This window comes from Pelecanus crispus, chromosome 2 (assembly GCF_030463565.1).
Source record: "Pelecanus crispus isolate bPelCri1 chromosome 2, bPelCri1.pri, whole genome shotgun sequence".
Lineage (NCBI taxonomy): Eukaryota > Metazoa > Chordata > Aves > Pelecaniformes > Pelecanidae > Pelecanus > Pelecanus crispus.
The window spans coordinates 170,751,566-170,776,303 of NC_134644.1; the positions used below are offsets into that span (position 1 = coordinate 170,751,566).

The following is a 24,738-nucleotide window of genomic DNA, read 5'->3' on the forward strand; positions in this document are numbered from 1 at the left end:
ATTTTAAATAGATGGTATGTTTTAGGCTCATCCAACCACTTCATGTCATCCATTACCCTACATTAACTCCCTCCTCTTGTCTTAAGTTTCGTCTGAAGACGAGGACAGAAATGATTCTCTATGAACTGGAATGGTTCAAAATTTCCAATTTGCATGTTCTTCTCGCAAATTTAAACATGCACTAGGAACATAGTGGACTGTAACCACTATGTCATATGAATATTGCTATAAAATAATAAAAGTTGCTATTGATGGAAATGAACAACATGATTTCAAGAATTAGATAAATGGAAGGGTATGCTTTTTGTTTGCTTTTCCCTGGAACTTGGCCTCTAAAAGCCAGCTATGCAGGGACAAACGTTGCTGAACTTTGTTTTTCAAGTTCTGTTGCTAAAATTACCACAGCTTTCATTTAAAAAGTGGTGGCAGATAAATAAATTTAGTGAAGATAAATCGGAATATCAAGTATAAAATTTAGTGATCAGCTTACTGTGTTCACATATGAAAAATTCAAATAGACTTCCCAGACTCATTATAAATTTTCTCTCTTTTAACAGTTTATAGAAGTGATGAGCCACGTTCTGACACTTTGATGAAGACAGCAACATGGGAGAAAGACTTCTCATACTGGTGTTGACCTTTATTTTTTCCCCTTCCCCAAACTCACAACAAATATTCCCATTGTTATTCACCCTTCACCCCTTCCCACAACAAAATAAGTGACAAGACCATAATATACTGCATATCTATAAAAGAGGACCATCAAGGGAAATACCGTATTATACTTGGTAACATTTTCCCTTCATACAGACATGCTGTAAGAATAATACCTGGTTGGAAGTTAAGACAGTACAAACAATTCAGCCAGAAACTGTTACATAAAAAAAAGATAGCTATTGAACAAAAATTACAAGTAGACTTCTGTCTGTCCTTCCTTCTGGAATAAAAAGATGCCATGTAATACTACATTTCTTCAAGTTTTTCAATAGGAGTAATCATGTCTCAACTTCATATGAAGCAAACTGTGCGTACCTGATGAATTAGAAAATAAATTCATATCATTGCTGCTTATGATGATTAATACTACCTCAATTTCCAGTCCCATATCTCTTCTATCATTAAATATATCCACAAGGAATCCCATGTGTAAAATATTAAATATTATTTCAGATGCTACCACTGTCCTTCAAATTAGTAACAAAATGCTTCACCTATCTGATAAGAAAAACAGCTAAGATGCTCAAAGGTAACAACTATTTCCTATTTTCCTGTGGAAGACATTGTTATGTCCCGTTTTATGTAAGAAATTTCAGCAGGCTATCTACTGTACAAAATGGGAAAGGCTGTTGCCAAAAACCAAAATCCACCGCTTCTGAAAGTTTCACTGCAATAAATTGCTCTAATTCCACACCCGGTAAGTAGAATCATTCTGAAAATACTATGCAGGTCAGTAATTTCTGATGAAGTTTTCTTTCCATGAATGAATTGATGAATAATTTTGCCCTTGTTCACTGTTTTCTAGAAAGCACTTCATGCCCAAAGATACCAGTTTTCTTTTTCAGGGGTCATATAACCTATTCCTGACAACAATGAGCATACACAACTATTTGATAAATTGGGGGGGGGGGAAGAACCAATCTTTCTGAAGGAATAGTAATTGTCTTAAATTAATATTCTAGAGTGCCACAGAATCATTTTCTATTCACTTGAATGAACATTCATTAGAGAAGTGACTAGAACTCATGTCCACCTCCCTCATGTACTAATCACCTAAAACAAACTTTGCCTCATCTAAGCTGGGTAGTCCTGTAACACCATATTGCCCTAGCTAGTAATGGGCCAGAAATTGTATTTCTGTTGCATTGTATTGAGCTTGCAAGGCCTCACGTTTGAGGGTTGCCCGGCTTGCTCTGAACACTTCTTGACCTGGTTGCAACTTTGTTTTATGAGGTTTAGCTGCCACAACAGTTTGTCCAATTGATCGGGATACTATGCCTATTTTTTTTTTACTTTTGTTGGTACAACCACAGTTTTACACAGACAATTCTAAGAAGCAATTACTCTATGCAGAATGAGATATTTATTAATAAGATGATGATGATGTAGTGTAAAGAAATACAGGCCTTGAGTGATGACGGAGGCTTTGAGAGGTGGACGCAGCACAGAGAAGTACAGGCATGGCATGGTAAGAGACAGGATACACGCTTGGCACTGTAAACAACTCACCAACAGTCCGATAAAGAAACGCAGACACTGAGCTGGACAAAACCACCATTTTGGGGGTAACAAAGAGAATGAATAATATCTAATATATGTAAAAGACACCATATATAGTGATTTTGGACATAACACGGAGCTGCAGACCAATGAAGAAATAGCAAGGCATAAAAATATGGTAGCAAACATACAGAAAACACGCCAAGTGTATCCTAGAGAAGAAAGCTATTATATTGTATTCCTCCCAGTGAAGGACACCAGTACAATTCACCAGCACTCAGAAGAGACCAACCTTACGCACAGAGGAGCCGCGGGAGGGTGAGGATAGTTTCTACCCCTTTTCCTAGTGCTAAGAAGTCAGTGTATAACAATTCAAACTGTATTATTATTCTTTCTGTAATGATTAGATCTGGGCTAATAATGATTAAAAGGTTACAATTTCAACTGTACTACTAATAAATTATTGGCTTAGATATGTAAGGCGTACTTTCTCTTTGCTCATAAAACAAGATTCTCAGCACAACAGAAGATAGCACCTCCTGAAAATTTGACACCTGCGGACTACACCTTTTGTGACTTTGTGTATATGCAACAATTTTCTCAACAAATCTGTAGCTACAGATATCAGAGATTTTTATTCTTGTATTTCATCCACTCTTCCCTGTTGCCACACCATTATAAGTTTTGCCTGTGACTTTTGACATCCTCACAATACATGTGAGGGGATCTTGTCAAGGTATATAAATACCCAAAGGCAGGGTACAAAGAGGACAGAGCCGGGCTCTTTCCAGTGGTGCCCAGTGCCAGGACCAGAGGCAATGGGCATGAACTGAAACACGGGAGGTTCCATCTGAACATCAGGAAACACTTTTCTACCATGAGGGTGAGCAAGTACTGGCACAGGTTGCCCAGAGACGTTACTGAGTCTCCATCCTTGCAGATACTCAAAAGCTGTCTGGACACAGTCCTGGGCAGCCAGCTCTAGGTAGCCCTGCTTGAGCAAGGAGTTGGACCAGATGACCTCCAGAGATGCCTTCCACCCGCAACCACTCTGTGAGTCTGATTTTGTGAATGATGCCTTATAAATAAACAGCTAGATAAATAAAGAGACGCCATTGGTATGTTTCCTTGCACTCCCTGAGCAGTCTGTGTTCTTCGGCCTTGTCTTAGACCTACAGTTGTATTGTATTTTAGGCAGACACCATTCTCGATTCTGCTGTGCAGCTCCTAGCCAGTGAGTATGACTCAGCAATGCAACTACTGCTTTTCGTTAATGAATTAGACCCTGAAAGTTTAAATAATTTCATGTTTTTACTTATGTTTTCCATTCTGATAGTGATGATTATGATGTAGAATAAAACTAGCATCATACATTCTCAAGACTTTTTCATGTACTTGTGAAAAATGCCACGGGAATGCTGCAGATCACTCAAGAGAAATGCAGAAAGATGGTAACACAACTACAAGAACACCCTGGTTTATTCTGAAAAATGTCTTTCAATTTTTCCTGCTCAGTACTTTGACCTTGAAGTTGTTGAATGAAAAATGGCATGGAGCAGCACACACTAAAATGGACGAGAGACCTCCTAAGAGAGTGTACTGCCCCATATCAGGCTGAGTAAGGTCTTGAAAACGAGACTCGATCCAAAATGACTGTGTTGAGCCAATGGGTCTTCTACTGTCCCCAGAAATATTCATGTAACAGAAGTTACTGTTAACAGTAACAGTTAACAGAAGATACTGGCCAAGTCAACCTTGATGAAGTGCACTTTTACAGTAAGGGAAAATCTATTCAAAATCCATCTCCTGCGTGATTCAAGCCGAACCACTTCAAGCAATTGCCCTCACTACCAGCCTATTCATGTGCCAAGGCATTGGTATTCTGTTGTAACAACAAATTCCCTCTCAACAAGAGAAATTTACCACAAAGCTTCATTCAAGCTGCCACATCGCAACCACTCATACAAGCTTTCATAATTAGAACATTCAACACAAAAGCATAAGGTAAAAATGCAGTTCACAGAACTCTTACAGTGTAAGGATTCATACAGCTTCTCAGGACTCCTTAGTAGAAAGTGAGAAGAATCTTCCTACAACTATATATAACTATATGACTTCACATAACCTATTACTCAGTAGAAACAAACTAGTCCCCAAATTCTTATTAAACAAATAATGGTGGTTGTTTTTTTATTCCACTTCCAAGTTAAAATGAGAAAATAGGAACACTGGAAGATCTAGTTAGGCAGACAATTGAAACAGATTTCTGAAAGTAAACACATTCAAATGCTTGACTTAAGCTTTCACCTAAATAAGCATCTTCAAAAGTAGCACATTTTCAAGCATGTGTTAAACAGAAACAGCAGCAGCCAACTTTCAATTTTAAATGAACAAATTTGTAAACTTGTTTAGAAAGAAGTAAATTAAGAACTGACAAAAACGACAGCTGAAAGTAGCAGAACACAGTATTTTTTTTTTCCAAATATAAATCAAGTAAGACTGAAATATCCTCAGCTTCATTTATAAAAGCAAGTTATAGTTCTCTTTTTTTAAATCTACCTACTTGTATACAAACTTAACTGGCATTAATCAGTTCAAAATTGTTCTTCATAATGTGGAATTAATTCATTTTATCTTGCAATTTCCAACTTATTTGTAGCTTATGTGGCTCGGAACCTCAGCCATAGATTAGAACACTAAAAGCACTGATACATATTTAATGACAGTAATACAATTTTCCAGGGAATACACCATATAATTATACAACAAAAAGGAAAGGACACAGCAAGAGAACATGAAGACTACATCAAGCAACAATCTCAGCTTACTAACCAGGTAGCCTTCATTAATATCCCTCCAAAAATCAGCAGGTCCAAATCTCTCCACTACACACCTCGGCGTATGCACTCAAATATTCTATGCTCATAAAGCCTTTTCTTTGGGCTTTTTTCCTGCAAACTGTGTTGTTGCATTTTTATATGATCAATCTTACAAATATTTGAATCACTAAGGGAAAGCCTAAGTGTAGAATACCTAGGCTGACAGGTGTACCCTGGGTACTAAATATATTGAGGTATTTCACTTGTCTTCCGCAATGGAGTCTAAGAAAAATAATCTTTTTGAGCACTTTTCCATATTATATAGTCTGACTATTCCCAAATTGGTTTGGTGCATTACCTTCAACACTTCTTTTTTTGTATGCTCTATTGAAGTCCCAGAAAGTGTAGGAACTCATAAAGGCCTTAAAACTGGTAACTTCAGTCCTTTCCATTACAATTATTCAACACCTGATAGATCACTTCAACAGAAGCACAAGTGTGCCTGTCAAAGAAGATCTCTCTCCTCTATTATTTCTGCAGTATTCCCCACCATTTCACAGTTCAGACCTCCTATACACACGCATACGCACATGCCATTTTATTTAAATTAAGTACTCCTGTATGTGCTAGATGAAAAATAAACTCCTTTCAACAGAATATGAGTAAATCTTCCAGATGAAACATTTACATGTATTTATGACACAAAGTTTGTCATTCATAATTCAGTCTACCTTGTGATATTAAATTAACATTAGGGACTCCTGTTTAGATCATATATAAATTCCTTCCTTGCAATACCAAATTCATATTAGGAATCCTGCTTGGTTTATACATAAATTTCTTTACTTAAATAAAAACATAAGGTATAATTCCATGTAGGTAACAAATCTTTTCAATTGCCAGCAGCCATTTTTCTAGAGTCATCTGTTTAAAATCTATCACAAGTCGGTGGTAGGACAGGTAACCTGCAGGTTTCAAAGCATAGTGAACTTGGGTATCCTTTAAGATTTTAATTTTTTTTAAAATACCATAACTCTCAGACCTGGCTACCTTGAAGCACAACAGATGAGTTTATTTACACATGCCTTCTCTAGTCATCATTAATTATTTTTGTAACTTGAATTCAACTTTATCTTAAACCATATATTAATGAAAAACAGAAATCTATTAAAAAATTAAACTATTATCTTCATGGGTAAATTTGGGGAAGTTTCATTTTGGTGGCATATTAAGAGGCTTGACTTTCAATTAGATTTCTTTAAAAGAAGCTCAGATGCCAGTCCAAAAAAAAAAAAAATCAACAGAAGTTGCTGGGATGTTGTGATAATTTAAGCTGAATTTTATCCAAATAGCATGCAAGTTTTGGTAGGACATAAGGATTAATGCATTTAACACCTGCCAAGACTGCTACAACACCGAAATGTCCTCCTGAATTAATTTCAGAACAGGTGCATCACTACATTTTCAAGAACGAGCTGCGACATACACATCATTTCTACCAAGATTGCTTTCAAAAGACCAGTGACATAAACGGACACAGTTATCTATGGGTGTATTGACACTGTTGACATTTTTAACATGACATTGTTATCACAACAGTGATACAGAACTACATAAGTTGCAGAGCCATAACCTCTTCTTCTAAGTTCCTAAATGAAAAAGTAAATGGAAGATGAAAACTTACCCAGAAGCAAGTAAACAAAATGATGCAGTTTGGGGGGGGGGGGGGGGGGGGGGGAATGTTAACAATTCAGTTATGTTTATTTGCAGTTAAATAATTTTGTTTAGATAACAGATAAAAACCTCTAGCTGCAGAAAAATCTTGATTCTTTCTATGAGATCATAGATTTCTTTTCACTTTGTGCCATGAATATTTATTAAAGATGCAGGGTAGCAATTTGCGATAGATTATATGATGATAAACTGATAGAAAGACCTGAAGAAGTGTTAGTGGCAGGGAATTAGGGGAATTCCTGAAAGAGAGGAAAAAAAAAAAAAAAAAAGAAAAACAATAGTAGCAATCACAATTATTTTAAAGAACTTGGACATTGTCAGGGGATATAAAGGAAAAGGCAAGTAATATTCAAATTTCTGTGTTTTTCCTGTTTATTTTCTTTGCAGCCATAGTTATTCACACTGTAATTGATTGCTACCGAGTGAACATAGCTAAAGCAAGGATAAGCACACAGCAAACAGTACCTGAACTGAATACAATGAGTAGATGAGAAGCATCATCCAAACACTGTTAGTTCAGTGAGAAAGGTGTATCCTTGCCTCATCATACATAAAGCCTCACCCAAATTAGGAACCATGTATACACTGGAGTCAAATATGGAGCAAAACTTTAAGCTATAGCCCAATTTATGTGACAATAACCAGCAAACCCTTTCTTATTCTTCCTGTCTTGTCGATTTTGGTCCCCGTTTCCCTTACTAAAAAAAAAGTATTACAGAAATATAGAATATATTATAGAACAATAGTATTCCTTGAAGACGTACAGGTATCTCTCATCTCTTCACCTTAAAATTCATTTAACAGTAGGCTTCACTCAATCCACAATCCTTTCACTTCAGAATTCCCCAGATAAATCTCAGATCCCAGGAACCCAGTGCTGCTCAGGCCCTGTACTGAAAATCCACATTTGATATCCTCCACAACTACAGCCAGCCACTCCAGCTCTGAACCTACTCCCAAAGTATAAACGCTGCAGAGAAACCTGTGGAGTAACTCTAAATCTGTAGTGTCTATTTTCCATTTAATTGCTTTGGAATCAAATAGAGCCCTGAACAAAACCCACAGACAAAACTGCAAGGAAATGCATTTCCATTTACGCAGAGGATAATATGCAAATCTCTCTTTTAAAATCTGCTACTATTTTTCAAGGTTTTCCTAATTCATAAAATAGCAAGAAAATATAAACCAGCAAGCTAGTCACACAAACAGAGAAGTATGAAAATTTTCGGTTCATGCTGTATGATGAGCTAAAATTCAAGGCTTATTTAATGGTCAGAAAAATAAAAGGCCCACCATAACTCCAAACAAGTAGCCACGCAAATGTGAAGGAATAAATTTTTAAAATGCAGGAACTAAGTGATCAGAATGACATGTACCTTCCTTCAAAGGAGGAATACAGCAGGGGGAAAAAAAAAAAAGAAAAGAAAAAAGAAAAGACATTAGAGAAACTGTGAAATTGTGTTGAGATGTAGCACTGCAAGATACTCATGTGCCAATCCATCGCATTTGTTTAGGTTAGTCCAAGGCTAACACTTCAGAGTGGCTGACAAAATTTTAATGAAGTGTTTCACTATACTGGAGACTTTAACCATCTGAGCACAAAGGACTAACAGTTCTTCATTTTGCAGCATTCTGAATTTTTCTTTTCAACTTCTTCAAAAAAGCTTCTTTTGCCTCAGAGAGCAAGTTTAAAAAGGGCGTTTTCCATTGTTTTCCTAATCCTCTGACCTGAAGGTTTCAGTTACCAAAAGCAAGTTTCACTTTTATAAATTTCAAATGGTCTGCAGGGAAAGCATACTGAATAGTAACCGAGCAGTCTCCTCTTTCCTGAGATACGCAGAGAGACTTTCTACCTCTTTTGAAGGCAATTAAATCTTCATTCACTGAGAAGATTCCAGTAAGTTTTTACTTTTTGGTCCTTTACCAGAGGGACATGAGCCTGGTAAGAATGCATTACATTCATCAAATCAGGTATTTTATAACACTGTTATACAAACTGGGGGGGGCGGGGGAGGAACAACTTTCATTAAAGAAAATATTCTATACTAAAGGTACTATACGTCTGTTTGAAGACTTTAAAGAAGTTGGCTTAGCTAAAACGTCTTTTTTTTTTTTTTTTTTTTAAATAAAGGGCTGGAAAACTTCTAACTGTAAATTTATGTTCACCCACTACTTTGGTGATTCTCAACTAACTCATATTTGAGTATATGCAAATACATGAGAAAAACTGAATTTTGAACTCCAAACTGGATGGCCTCATTATGTTATAGTCTAGAACACGCACAACATGAGCATTTTGAAATAAGGAGATTTTTTTGTTGAACCTAGAAAGGAAGAAAAAATTAAGATGTAAACAAAAAATGCACTGCAATCTCAATTACAGGCTGACTTCTATTCCCATTTGATATTCTTCTACATATCCTTAAAAAGCCTAATGTTCATACAGTTTGATTTTCTTTCTGAGTAAGATGGCAAGCCTGTACACCAAACAAATGAGGAAAAGAGAACATGAGCCCAGTCTTACTTTCATGCATTAGGCTAGTACAAGGTACTCAACAGAGTACCTTTCCTGAAAAAGAAAGCCAGGGTTTTGTACATTTTTTTTTAAATTAATTTTTCAGATAAAAATCTAACGATCGCCTAACATTCCAATTCCATTCCATCTAGACTGGGAGATCATAACTCACACTTGGATACCAAGTACAAAGAACAGTTATGATTCAATCAAACTATTTTACTCCTTTTGTAGTAGAAAAATTATCTGGGTGAAGTTATGTATTATAGCTGCACGACAGTAGCACCACAAGGAAACCCAAAAGGTTCGTTTCAAAACGAACATTAAAAAGTGTTCATTAGAATTTGTAAAACTTTAAAACTTTACAAAGATACAGCCTGAACAGCAAAACCAGCACATTTTGGGAAATCATCACTGAGCTGTACAATACTGCTGGAAAGGTAGCGTTCTCCCTCCTTCTGAATTTGACATCTCTGTCATACACGAAAGTTCAAAATAAAACTAAAAATAACTGGCCTCACATGAGTGCACTTAAAATAAGTAGAGAAAAGATACCTAGGACAGGAGGCCCTTTACTTACTTCAAAACCCAGTGGTGGAAACTGAAGGTGGACAAATTAAGGATAATACTAAAATGCACTCCTGAATGACAGCGGTATGCCACCATTAAAGTAACTGCTATAAGGATGTAGAAAGTTTTCCGCTACTGAAATAATTTAATAAAACTGGATGACTTCCAAAAATGCATGTTTCGGCTCAGAATTCTTGGCTTGATGCTGGAAACACTGAGATACATTTATCAGGGTCAGACTAGATGGATCATCAGTAGGAAGTTTTCACCAAGGCTACAAGAACGGATTCGCAGCATCTGTATAACATTCCATCTTTTTGTATTTCAACGCATTTGCTCTCCATGTGTAGCTATTCCCCACCGTATCCTAGACCGGAACAGGAGCTAACATTACAGTCTATAGGTGGCTACCAAGCGATCAGATAAAAGCAGGGACAGGGTTTGGATCGACCACGGCACTGCACTGACCAAGCAAGAGGCAGAAAAATATATTAAGATGCAACAGAAATTAACATGAAGAATTAAAATAAATAGACACAGATAATTGCCCATAGGAAACAAGCATTGGGCGAGGGGTGAAATCTAGAAATAGCTTTTGGAAAAAGTATCAAGATACTGAGCATAGAAAATCTCATGTTGAATGGCTCCAGCAGTGAAGAATGTGGGATTTTAGACTTTTTTTTGGTTCTTAAGAAACAGGATTACATCGCCTGTTTCTCGCCCTAGTCACAGTAAGGAACATTTAGCGGTTATATCAGAAATATTCCTAACTGTACATCTTGTGCATTCATGGGCAAGTCATTGACTCATTGTCCTGGACTGTCAGCCACTATATCAAATGGCAGCACTAGTAATAAAACTATTAATTGCGTTTGCATAGTGCCTAAGAAAAAATGAGTGGAGTTTTACAGAATGCCTTAATCCTAGCAAAGTTACTTGTACAGTACTTGAAACGTACTGCGCAGTTTGCCAGTCATTTTATACAAAGATATAACATAACCGAAAGTAAGCTTAATAAAATTTATATAAACAAGCTACCGCCACGAAGTAATCTAGAAGCCTCCTTGCTCCTGAGAATCCCTTTATTAAAAAACATGCATTTTAATTTTTTTTACTTTTTGTCTCTTGCTCAGACCTATTTCAGCTAAATCAATAATATGTTTTAAGAGTCCCAGGTTTAAAATTAGCTAGTCATTATGAGCTCTCCACTTTTACAAATATAATTGCAGTGACTGAGATATTATGTTCACAGTACTTAATGGCTACAGACAGTTGATGCACATCCAAGTCACTTAACAGTAATATTTATACTAATACATCATCAAACTACAGATCGCTAAGTCAAGGGGCATAGAAAATATTCTAGGCACAAACAACACACACCAGTGCAAAGGATTCATTTTTCCACAGTAATAGTCACAGTACTTTTCTCTACATCTTCTACCACCAGATAACAAGATTTTTATTCCATTTAAACACAGTAACATTAGAAATTCAATTTACTATGCATTTACACCTACAGAAAATCAGGTGTAAGCCAATCATAGAGAAAAATCTAAGAAATTACACTCTATTTGATCAGTATCTCCAAATTCCTGCAATTTCCCTTCTTCGTATAAGACTTTTTCATCAACTGCTTTTCCTCTCTCACATCATCAATCACTGCAATATATAGCAAGAACAGCAGTTTAATGACAATGCATAGTAACTAGATTCATAAAATGACCAACAAAATATGAGTTATAACTTGAATCTATTTCATGTAACACAATATTAAAAACTGCATTTATTTAAGTCTCACTTTTTCCCCTCTTGTACTAGGATTTGCCTCTCCCCTACTTTTGACAATTTTAGATAATTTTCATTTCCTGGAAGTTTAAGGCTTTTAAGGCCAAACTTGTCCTACTCACCCTAACAGAGTCAGCCTTTGACATTAATCAATGATAAAGTTAGCACAACATTATTCTTAGTTCTATCCTAAGATATTAGCCTGCATTAAAACTTGAGATTTTATGCCTGTTTTCACTGATAGCAGCAGAAAGTCTTAATCAAATAAATAAAATTGGAATTCTCTTAAGCAATCCCTCAATGAGAATATTAGTCCAAACCATCTTACTAAAAAATTGCAGACCTGTTTTACCCCATAAACACTAAATGTGGAGCTTGCTGTGATGATTATCCAGTCATTTCCCCAGGTGAAACGAAGTTGGTAAAGTAGATTCTGATGTGCCCTTTCAAAATGTCTTGGCATCAATTACAGCTATCACATTCTGTGTTTCCAATTTCTTCTGTGGAAAACTACCACACTTGACCTACTCTTTTGAAGTCCCCACAGTGATAAATTACCAAACTTCATTCTCTTTCCCATACTCCTGGTTAAGGTAGCTATTAAGAATGCCACTTTTAGCTAAACAGAAGATCTGCAATCTAAAGAAGATTCTTCTTTTATTAAGATGCACTTTAACTCCTTTGGCTAGTTGCCCAAAAATCAGCACAAACCTCCATGCATAGCTATGATCTGTGCCTGTGATGGAGAAATCAAGAATATTTCAAGAAGAAAGTTATTTGAAAACTTAAGAAACTGAACTTGCTGGAAGATTTATTTATTCTCAAATTGAGAGGAAAAGAACTGATCTATATTAAAAAAAAAAAAGGAATAATAAAACCCAAGCAATTTCAAACTAATCAAGGATATGCCTCTCAGAAATTCCTGCATATGGTACATGGTGTTTATCTCAGCCTTCAGAAAAGCTATTCATTATTTGTCAATGCACTGGGTCCCTGTGGTTAAAGACCATAAGAAAAGATTAGATTGATAAAATTTATGGAATCTCAAAAAAGTTCCATCAAACATTTGGCAAGAAGAGATTATCATATGCAGGATGAGCAATACTTAAGCAAAAATGTAACATAAGGTTGAAACCAACTTCAGCAGCAAATTTCTAGATCATTACATTTTGAACTTGACCATTTCAAAATGTAAGAACTAAATTTTAGTGATCAGAAGAAAATGCTCCAAATAGAGCAAAAAGAACCTAAATTACCTGTTCTTATCCTCGTCTACTTCCATATATTCAAAGAGGCTAACAGCAGCAGCTACACAAATGAATACAAATGGTATGGAGACACTGTTTGCTACCACTAGCTATTAATGAAATGAAAGCCTAAACAGGCGTTTTTGGATGTGAAGATGATCAGGATGCAATTCCTGCACAGCATGGAAAGTGGTATTACATTTATGGACTAACTGTTCCAGTGACCATAATTTGGAGAGCATGCCTCCTTGTCTCACAAACTATTCCTCCAAAGAACACATCATTTTTATCCTAAATGACTGTTTATGTGCTCATTTGGTTAAGTCTATCACATCAGAATGATTTTCTGAGGTAGGCCATTTGTTACTGTTTCAGGGGAAGATTTATAACAGTAATATAGCATCATTATTAGGATCTAAGTCAAAGGAAATGTATGTTCACGATGCTGCATGTAAACTTAGATTTCTGACTAAATCACTCAGAAGTTTATTTCCTCCAGGTAGCAGTATTCCAGAGCTATAACAAAGTAGTCTCCCTTATTTTCAGGGACAAAACAAGAAGCAAACAGATACAAAGGAGTAAACAAGTATTTATTATTATGAGTAGTTTTTATTTGGTATGTGATTTACCTACTATGTTATCTGCTAGGCTCTAAAGTTATAAACTAACAGCTATGAGGATAAGGGTGAACAGATCTTAGTATGGAATTATAAATTAAAATCCACAAGATGAAAAGAGAATAACTGGAGAAAGAAAAAGTTGAATTAAGCTGTAGATGAAAGGCAAACTGGAGAACTGCAGATGGAATGCCCTTAGTGTTGCTAAGGCACCTATGGAACTGCACAAGTTCAATTATGGTAAACCAAAGACTGTTCAAGCAAGTTCTTAGAATATTGACTGTATTGAATGTATTGAATATCACAGCACATTTTGAATTATTAAGACTTTAATATCTAGCTAAAAATGAAAATGCAGCCTCGAATTTTACTGAACTTACATGGAACAATTCACAAATGCAAAGCTAGTAAAGAGAGTTTACAGATATCCAATTCAGGACAACTTTCTGCCATACTAAGTAACAACAGGAATTTGAAACAGATGAAATGACAGTAGTTTCAAAATGAAATAAAAAGCATGATTCCATCTATACCTTGTATTCAGAATTTTGCTTTACAGAAAAGAATAACCAAAATCTGCAAAATTACTTTTAATACACTTCAGCTTTTCCCCAACTTGTTTGATGCAAGGTATACATTACATTGAAACTCTAATCTTATATTGTGTAACATTTTCTTCTATGCATAGATCTAAAGATTTGAATAAAATTCTCTCTGATACTGTTCATTAAATGGCATTACCTTGTTGTGTCAAGAACAATAACATCCTTAAGGTAGGTTACAGTTAAATGTAGTAAGACAGCACCTGTATGACACTCTCTGCATTTAATTTCACACTCACATAGGCTGAATTAAAATCTTGATTATGCTTTCAAAAGCACATGAACAACTTCACTCGATCAATTTCTGTAGGCACTGGAGAACCTTCCAGCTGATCAGAGCTGCCCTCTCACTTGGTCTCCCCAGTTCTATTTTCTGGTGCATTTCAGCTTCTGCCACCACGTTTTCAAACCAGAGCAGCTGCCTTCCTCTCAGCCAATTCCACAATTTGGCTAAGTTAAAATGCTAGAAATTATCATCACAAGTCTAGTAAAAATGAGCATGGCAAAATTCTATGTTTATCAATACCCATGTAAGGATGAAGTGTGGAAATACATTTGGCCATAAAGTTAATATAATATCCAGCATATTCAGAATATCCAGAATTTCTATTATAATTGAAATCTAAATATCAAATGCTTGAAAGAGTCTCGACATACAACAGAATGCTAGTCTCTTCCACATTTTCAGGTAAGTCATTCTGGAAGAATTCTTGCGTTGCAGAGCAAGATTTCTGCACTTAGGGATAAAACAGACTTCTAAATCTTACCTACAGCCTTTTTCATAAACATACTTGAGCTCACTCTGTCCAGAACCTGGTATGACTGAACATGAGTCAGTGAAGGACTGGAAGACGTGCAGTCAAAGAAGGATAGCACTATGAATAAAATAAGCACTGTTGAAAGAAAGGTTTATTAGCTGAAGCATAGCATGATACCCAGTATGCTACAGGGCTTCTGATTCAGACCTGGATGATATACTCTCATTTTAGGAGCATGTACAATGAATTAAAATCCACCTGCAGAGGAGATGAAGAAACACTTTAAATTGGACATTCAGACGAAATCCAAAGTGCAAGCAGGGAGGCTGAGTACTGATAAAGGCAGTTCATTGTTGTGAACCAAGTCTAATAAGTAGAGCAAGCCTTCAGAGGGCTGATCAACCGCACTCAACTCTTGGTGATGAAACATTCTCCGTTTCGCAGAAGCAATCATGAGGACTACTGCAACAACTCTTGACTGCCAGAGGATCAACACCAAGAGTCGTAAAAATGTACAAAGATTGAGAAACAAATAAATAAGGCACCTGAAATAAAGAGTGGTCTTTGGTCTAAACCCCGTGTCTGTTCTCATTAAGAGAGGAAAACTAAACATGCAAGAACTCGCAAGAGCAAAATTGAAGTATATATAGCCAGAGGTATCCTGAATTTCTGACACTTGACAATGTGGCACATAACAGTTTATATTCTGAGAGCTCTAGGCTGCAGGTGATCTCCGTCCTCTGGAAGAGCTGTTGTAAGGAAACGTATCATCCAATGCAAGCAGAGCATTCAGACAAATATCTCAATTTCTAAATTTCTTACAGAGCTGACTGGACCTTCACTACCCTATTCTAAATGTTTGTTCCAACCCTCTCTCCCCTTCAAGTTTCCACTGCAGCAAGTCTTCACATAAGCCTATCTTTTATTTTTTTCCATTACTTTAACCCAGCCACCTTCCCCTCCACTTTTTCCTTCACTTTCTCTACAGCCAATGCCCTCCTACATAAACCCACTTAAATATTAAGATTTTCTGCTTTCTCATCATAATGTCATTATGGAAGTAACCACCTACTGCTGTTCTATTTGTAGAGAACACTTCTTAGGCATTACCATGATAAAAAATCCAAAGTCATTTTCGGACTTCACAGTGATCTCAGGGTATATCCCCATCCCCAAATGGGTTCATCTGCCATTACCTTCCAAGTTTCAACAGATGCTCAGGTGGAACTCCTTTGGTCTGAAATATTTCCAATGTGACAGCACTGGAACACTCTGAACACAGGTAACGGATATATACGGACAATGTCTGCTGTTGATACTCACTGACTATATTAATGACCCAAATGTAGTCTGGCAGGCTGATGAAAAACTACCAGAAATTGTTCGTCTCAAGAGATACTGACACATTCTAATGACAGCAACAGGACTTTATTCTAGTTGAGTAACAAGGCCAATGATGGCCATGGATCACTCGTCAGGGACAGCAGCTCTCGTGACTGCAGTCTATTACTGTTCACATAAGCTCTGTTTATTGTGTTGATGTCACCTTTAATTTTAATTTGTTCATCTTTAGACAAGAGACAAAGATAGATGAAGTGTGGTTTACATAGTTGATTGTACCTGCTGCAGCTACCCTTGATGAGACATTTCTTTGGGTATAAGTAGACTATCATCTTGTTTACTGAGCGACAATGAAAAAAGTCTGGAGAAAATGGTGCTTTTGACAGGCGGATAGTGAATCTATCCAAACTTTTTCTATCAAAACTATACAAAATTTTTAATGCTTCTTTCATGTGAAATAAAATGGCAAAAATAGGAAGTACTTCAAGTTGTAAAACGTGTTGAATTGCAATTGCAGCTAGTACAGTGATAATACTGAATGTAAAGTACCAGATGAGATGAATGAATTGAATTTATTCAAATCCAGGGGGGAGTAACAAATTTATTTTTCCCATGGCTCTAGAGAATAGCTTTAATAAAGTATTTTCTTCGTGTTCTGAAGTATAATCCTCTCTGGGGCCCAACAGAGTGTTCATTTCTTGATGGAACAACTCACAGAAGAGGAAGAGGGTTGGTAAGCAGAAATAGTGCTGAATACTCAACTAACTATTTATAGAACCCAAAAGCACTTAAAGGAATATAAGCAATGCCAAACTAGGCAGGGAAGGAAAGTTAAGAGCGTTTAGACCCAGGCTACTCAAAAACTGCAGGCTTTCATCCAAATCCAGTTCATAATCAAATTTTGCCAGGCAGATACCAACTACCAAGAATCTAGGTGTCTCTTGTTTTTGCAGAACAATTCTACTTTTATTATCCACTTTATCTCAAGGGAAACTGCAATTCTTGGCCAGGAGGGCAACAAAAACCACCTTGATGACCTGGCAAAGGTCGATTTAGCTCATGGCTCCAATCTGAGCAGACTTCAGGAAATGTGACTGGCTTTCTGGTACTTATCTCACAAATGTCAATTAATTATAAAAAAGTATGTATATTATTTTGATAAAAATAACTTGGGAAGTGAAAGAGCTTTGTTTGGGATTTTTTATCTTCTCTTTTACAGGCTTGAAGTTATTAGGGAAACAGAGACTTGTGTCTTCCTTTTTTAATTTTTTTCTTTGTAAGACTTGACATGTTTAATACTGAAGGAGAATTCAGGGCCACAGAATTCACAAGCATAGTACTGAATTCCGAAATAGGACAGTGTGGAAGCAGAACATCTAACTTGGGTCATACGTTTGTTCTTAAGATCTCATTCCTAAACTCACTTTTAGCCAACCAAAAAGAAGGACTCTAAATTTCAATTGTGCTCTGTAGATTCAACATCCCCACTAACTTCAGCAGGATCCAGAATTATTTAAAAGTTTAAAAAAAAAAAAAAATCCAACTTGTTCTGTTTAAGGGCTTAAGCTTAGAATAGATTTAAGCCTCATGGGTAAAAGGAGTTTGAGCTTAAAGCATCAACAAAATAAAGTTTATCTCAGTTAACAGCATACCTCCATACCAGAAAAGCAGAGCCTGAGAACTGCATGGAAAAAATCCAATGAAGGCCTGTATCTCATTTTAATACACTACTGACTAAATCAGAAAAGATACAGTAAAGACCATGTATTAAATTAGATTAGCTCTACATATCATATTTTAACACTTCCTACCATTTACTGATAGTGCAGGAACAGAGTAGTTCTGTGATATTACCTAAACCTCTCCAGTTTCTGCAGTTGAATTTCTAGAATTGAATCTCTAGCTCATGTTCAGTATGCAGAGGCAAATTCTCCTGAAGATACAAGTTTCAAAACAAATAAATAAGTCAGCCGAGGCTCTTATAAATTATAAATTATAAACCAGCCCTCAGTCTCCCATACAACTGGCCAGTAATCAATGTCTATGTTTAACAGCTTAAATCAAGATTTTAAAAAACCTACAATATGCTTTCAAAGTTTTCTTCACTCAACTAAAAGACTTCTCCATTTCAACTCTTGATTTAGGTTTTTGTCCGGTTAGGGTCATGTAGCATTTCTTAATCCCAGAAGATATATTCCAAAGAAACCATAGACATTATGTTGAACCAAGATATCTTGATGAATAATTCTCCTTGATGAATAATTCTCCTTTTCACCTTGTGACAAAAAGGAACTACCAATGAATTACCATTACGTGATGGTAATCACGGTGACTTTAAAGGACCAAATTTCCACAGATCAGACTGATCTCTAAGCCTCAAGTCCATAATATGTGGCATGGAGCAAGACTGGGTTTTTTCCATCACTGAGAAGAATTAGATTAAGCCAAATAATCTCAGCTTCCAAGCATGAAAACCAGTACAGAATTCCCTAGGTTAAAAATAACACATTGTTTTCTGAGAGCTTATGATATTTGTTTAAATTTCTCTCTGCAGCTTTTGCATTAAGATGTGGAATAGTTGAATATCTAAACACACTGCAGTGTTACTCAAGAAGTAACAGATTCAGCCTTAAAATAGATTATTTCACATACCAGTATAACCACAGCAATGCGGAGGTAAGCAGGGGCTAACTCACTCTGCCATACAGATGCACCCTAGAACGACCAAGGTTTTTAAACAATGCTTACCACAACTACTGAGTAGTGAACAGTAGAAAAGAGTACATCTGAACATAATATTACACCGTGATATTCTATTCAGCTTGAGGGTATAAGCCAGCTTTATGATGACGTCGTAAAGCAATTTTTATACTGAATTTATGAGATCATTATAACAGTAATTTCCAGAAGCCAATGACTGGTTTATTAGAAGACAGCCTATAGCAAAATTGAAAACGTAGATTGCAGAGAAGTTCGACTGCAATACTGGCAATATCCAAGACTGAAGCACAAAAATTGTAAGGCAAACAAGTGGGGAGGGAAGGTTTAAGCATTAAGACTTATAAATATCCAAGCAAGGACATTTCAGAATCAGCAACAAGAGAAGCACTGATTTACATTAATTTTCATTTGCAAAAATTCACCTTTATTTGAAGACTAGCTCATGCACAGCATACAGGATTGAAAGGTAACTACTACTCTTGAATATTCACAACAGACACCTATTGCTAAATCACGAGTGACAGCAGAGCATTTTCACCACACACACAAATTGTTTAAGATCAGTCTTGGTTTTTAACTTAAAAACTCCCACTTGCTTCTTACATTAGTCCTTGTCAAACCCCTTTAATTAGCCTGACTATTACAAGACAAACCTTAAAACATAATCAAGCAGACATCCCAAGTGGCACTGTGCAGGACACAGGCAATAGCCCACAAGCTCTGAGTTGCTCTCCAGCAACAGAGAGAAACCGAAGTATGTTTTAAGGAGATCCTAGGGAACTCAAAAAGATTCGTAATTATCAAATATTTTGAGACTCAGGTTCAAAGGGAACCTTGGATCATCTCTCTTGTATATAGCTTGCTACATTTTAGACAACAATGTTCTTACTGAGCAAAAGTGTTCGCATTTGACAACAAATTATTCATGTACTCTGAAAGATACCCAGTCTAAAACCAAGCAAGTCAAAACCAAAAATACAGCAAATTCCTCAGAACCCAGCTGAGAAAACTGAACCAGAACACATTCTAATTATATTGCTAACTGCTTACTTTAATAATTTACAATAACTGCCTGATAGTTTATTTGGAATTTGTCTAACTTTTATTTTAAGCTACTGGTGGTTCTTACGTTTCTTCCCACTACAGAGCACTGTCAAAGTAGACAGAAGTCACAAACAGAAATAAACAGACAGTATTAAAGACAGGAAGTAGACAGCAGGGGAAAAAGCTGGATATAATACCTTATCACAGAATGACTAGCAGTCAGATGTAATGCAGTCGTCTAAATAGACAAATGCAATCTCTTCAGTTATGACAGGCAATTTCTTCTGGTCATTTGCCCAGTACCAACTACGTATGTCCATATACATAGAGACTTCATTATGTGAATAGTCTGGTGAATCGAAAAATACTTCCAAGATATTCTAAACAGTCCTGAACTTCCTAACTATTTTTAATCCAGGTAGACCAAATGATTGGTTTGTAGTAGTTTAATTGGGACAAACTCGGATAAGATTATTATTTATGAGTATATTAACGTGGCAAATAGAAATGGAAGGTACAGAAATAGACATCTGTTGAAATGGACTGAGCCGTGACAGTAAATCACCCTACAGATGGTGATACCTTACTATGGTTTTCTCTTTCCTCATCTACAATAAACCAATCTTATAAATACTGGAAAAACGTAAGTCATATTTTTCCTGCCATGGATGTCATCCGCAAATATATCATCAGAATGATAATAATTTAAGTAATTAGAAGCATAATTCTGTAGACTTCCTCCAGAGCTTTATCCCGTTGGCTATTTTAACACCCAGATTTTTATTTTTTCCCCCTCTACAAATCATCTCTTCTAAACATTACAAAAAGTGCAAGGTTAGTGATTAAACCTGTTTCAGAATAGATGTTAACACAGCAAATTGTTACATTTCGGGCACGCTATGGGAGCTGTACAGCAGTCATACAGATCAGGCTCAATACACAGATAAATTCACTGAGCAAGGAACCCCTTGGTGCTATTGGAATGTGTATTCCCTATCGAACATACTTTTGATCACCTGCAAGGTCCTTCCATCACAAAATACCAATTAATTAAATCAAAATTCATTCCATAAACCTAACAACAGAATCAAGCATGTGCATTTCCACCAGATTTTAACACTATACACTGTTAGAAACGAAGTTCTTGCTTTACAACTCTCCAACATCCTTGCAATACCATCACGTAAGTCATTGTGAACCTGCAACTTCTTGGTTGCCAGGACAACTGGCTGACAATCAAGAAGTGCACCAAAAGGTTTTTTTCATGTACTTGGTGCAAAGAAATTCTGCATTTCTGGATTTTTAGTCCAATTTTGAAATAACATTACCCTTGCTTCTCTAAGTCAGAAGCGTCTATAGGTCAGACATTCCACACAAAGTCTAAATTTAAAAATTAATGCTGGGCATTTTACCCACTTTGATATCAAATTGTTTCCTCAGTCAGGCTGATTTATATTTATGAGCAATTGGGAAATAACCTTGCTATGTCATAAAGCACAAAGAAAGGCTTTACTAATTTTTCATCATCTTTCATATGCTGTCATCATCCTTTTTGTACTGCAGCATTCAAATGATGATGAATTAGCAGTACTAATGGTCCAAAACAAACATACTTAATAATTAAGAGCATCACCTGTTTATTGATCAAATAGAGCTGTAAATAACCTCACTGAGAAGAAGGCAAATTCACACACAAAGCGAGTTACTGAGAAAAGCAAAGCCTATGTTTGCTTCTTGGCCAAAGACATAGTGAGCCAAATATTGCACTCTGCAACACTCGATCTAAATTCTGACTGAATGAATTAATGCAGATCCACATAGGAAACGTAACAAATACTATGAGGCATGCACAACATTCACCAAAGCTATGGAAGAGACCAATGAAGTGGTACAGTACATTTCGGACAATCTTCGTTATTTTAATCTTAAATGAGATCTTCTGCAAATCTGGCCAGTATGAAGCTTCTTCTTATTTCACTGCTCAAAACAAGAAGTTTACATCTTCAACAGGTAAGATCTTCAACAGAAAATCCAGTAAGCACAATGCAGCTTCTCCCTACACAACTGTTCTTTCATCCCACTACTTCTATTTACTCTTCTTTTGTCTGTCTTAACTATTTGGCTTTATTACTTACATGAACACCTCTAAAAGGCTTACTACTGGAAGTGTGAAGATAAGACTTTGATCCCAAAATGTATAGAAAGTACAAATCCTTCCGTACTTTTTAATATAAGAAAACCAAGAATTCATAAAGAAGCACCTTCCTATAGAGTATATAGCATAAGAAAGCAACATGAGGTGATGAACTGACAGTTCCTTGAGTATACCATACTGACAACCAACTCTTTACAATTTCTACTGTTAGCCTGATCCTGTTTCACCTTTTCTTTGTTTGTTCTAATATAACAATCCAAACACAGAACATCACATTGTTCTAAAAAAAAAAACAAAACTAAAGGGAAATATTTATGAGACCAAGAAACCCTTATGTTTTAATCACACAACAAACCGTAAGGCAGTGCAATGAAAACCACATCTTTTACTTATTTCGATGTCACTTACTTACCTTCACATGACTGAAGTCACCAACTTTGCTGCTTTCTTGTGGATTAATAGGTTTAGTCTCTACTCTTGGTTTGACCACCTGCCGAAAAGGACTGGAGAGCGGAAGTCCACTAACACTGATTCCATCTACAAACAGAAAAAATAAAATCACTTTTGCTTGTCTAATGTTATGTTTCATTCCAACAAATCTATACCTGTATTATCAAAGGGAGTGAAAACACACAAGAAGAAATATTAACATTTTATACAAAAAGGCAAAACAAAAAGTAAAGATTATTTTTCTACATTTTTTTCTAGAAGCCAAAACAAACCTAAACAGAAATACACCTAAAAATCAGTGAAGGTCACAGGAAAGGAAGGTAATTGCATTTGAAATATCACAACACAGATGTCAGAGTTAATAATATAAAATTAGTTTTAATATTTACAATATTAGGAAAGAACAAAGATAAAAGTTTGTGCTTTTCCACAATAGTGACCCTGTCAACTGCTTAGTATCTTTAAACTAACTTCCAGTGTGAGGCCTGAGGATTCCTTTTTCAAGTATACTGTGGAAAAGAACAGAAAATAGAGAAGTCATGTTTTGTACCATCTACTGATGTAAAAATATATAAAATATTTATCAGGTATAACAAAGACATAATGGAAAGTAAGGTTTACATTGTAACAGTCAACAAAAAGCTTAACAGAAATGGATATCCTTAGAGGAATGTCCTCAGTTTGGTATTTACTAGCAGTGGGTGTACTGGCATATAGTGTATTTTTTATTGCTGACAAGCTTGTGTAACTTGAAGGTAAATAAATACATGTGGTGGGTTGACCCTGGCCCTTCCCCCCACCCCTCCCTTCTTCCCGGGCTCAACTCCACTCCCAATTTCTCTCCCTCCTCCCTGAGCAGCACAGGGGGACAGGGAATGGGGGCTGGGGTCACTTCATCACACATCACCTCTGCCGCTCCTTCCTCCTCAGGGGAGGACTCCTCACACTCCTCCCCTGCTCCAGCGTGGGGTCCCTCCCACAGCAGACAGTCCTCCATGAACTTCTCCAACGTGGGCCCTTCCCAGGGGCTGCCGTTCTTCATGAACTGCTCCAGCGTGGGTCCCTCCACGGGGTGCAGCCCCTCAGGAGCAGCCTGCTCCAGCGTGGGTCCCCCGCGGGGTCCCCAGCCCTGCCAGCAAACCTGCTCCGGCCTGGGCTCCTCTCTCCACGGGGCCACAGCTCCTGCCAGGAGCCTGCTCCAGCGTGGGCTTCCCACGGGGTCACAGCCTCCTTGGGGCACATCCCCCTGCTCCGGCGTGGGCTCCTCCCCGGGCTGCAGTGGATCTCTGCTCCCCCGGGGGCCTCCATGGGTGCAGGGGCACAGCTGCCTCCCCATGGGCTGCACCAGGGCTGCAGGGGAATCTCTGCTCCGGTGCCTGGAGCACCTCCTGCCCTCCTTCTGCACTGACCTGGGGGGCTGCACAGTCCTGCCTCTCGCATATTCTCACTCCTCTCCCCAGCTGCAGTTTTGTGTTCCTTGTTTTCCCTTCTTAAATATGCTGTCACAGAGGCACTACCACTGTCCCTGATGTCCTTGGCCAGCAGTGGGTCCATCTCAGAGCCGGCTGGCATTGGCTCTGTCGGACACAGGGGAAGCTTCTACCACTGAAGTAGTGGAAGGAATGATCCAACTCACAAAAACAATTCTCAGTGCTTTAAAGGAAGGGCATTTTAAGGAAAGAAAATTTTAAGGACGGGAAAACTATTTTGATGGTTCTGGTGACCTTCACACAGAAGCAAAAGAACTAGTAGCTAAATAAAATATGTATCAATTGTTGTGTGGAGTGCATGAAAAATTGCCGTTTCCCCCCTCAACCCACAGCACAAGTTGTCACATTTATGATTAATGTTCATTACATAAGAGCCTTTGTTGCAACAGTTATGATGGACTTTGCTACACCTTGTGTTTTGGTGCATGGTTTTGAAGCCAATCTCATCATCATCCCCACTTAATTGGGTTTGCAGAGCAATTTCAGTGCACGCAAACTAGATTCTTTTTGGAGTAAACAAAACAAAATCAAAGACTTCAATCCCAGAGTACAGGTAACATACTCCAACCCCTAACGAGGTGTCCTGGTTTCAGGTAGAATAGTTAATTTTCTTCCTAGTAGCAGGCATAGTGCTGTGTTTTGGATTTAGTAGGAGAAGAATGCTGATAAC

At 37.0% G+C, this 24,738-nt stretch overlaps 1 protein-coding gene across 1 annotated transcript in view; it reads right to left on the reverse strand.

Moving 5' to 3' along the window:
• The window catches only part of TRAPPC9 (trafficking protein particle complex subunit 9), a 517,114-nt gene that overhangs the window by 382,210 nt on the left and 110,166 nt on the right, over nt 1-24,738 (reverse strand). The window contains exon 18 of the mRNA XM_075704831.1: nt 22,541-22,665. Coding sequence (XP_075560946.1) covers nt 22,541-22,665 — 125 coding nt within the window. The remainder of the gene's footprint in view (nt 1-22,540; nt 22,666-24,738) is intronic.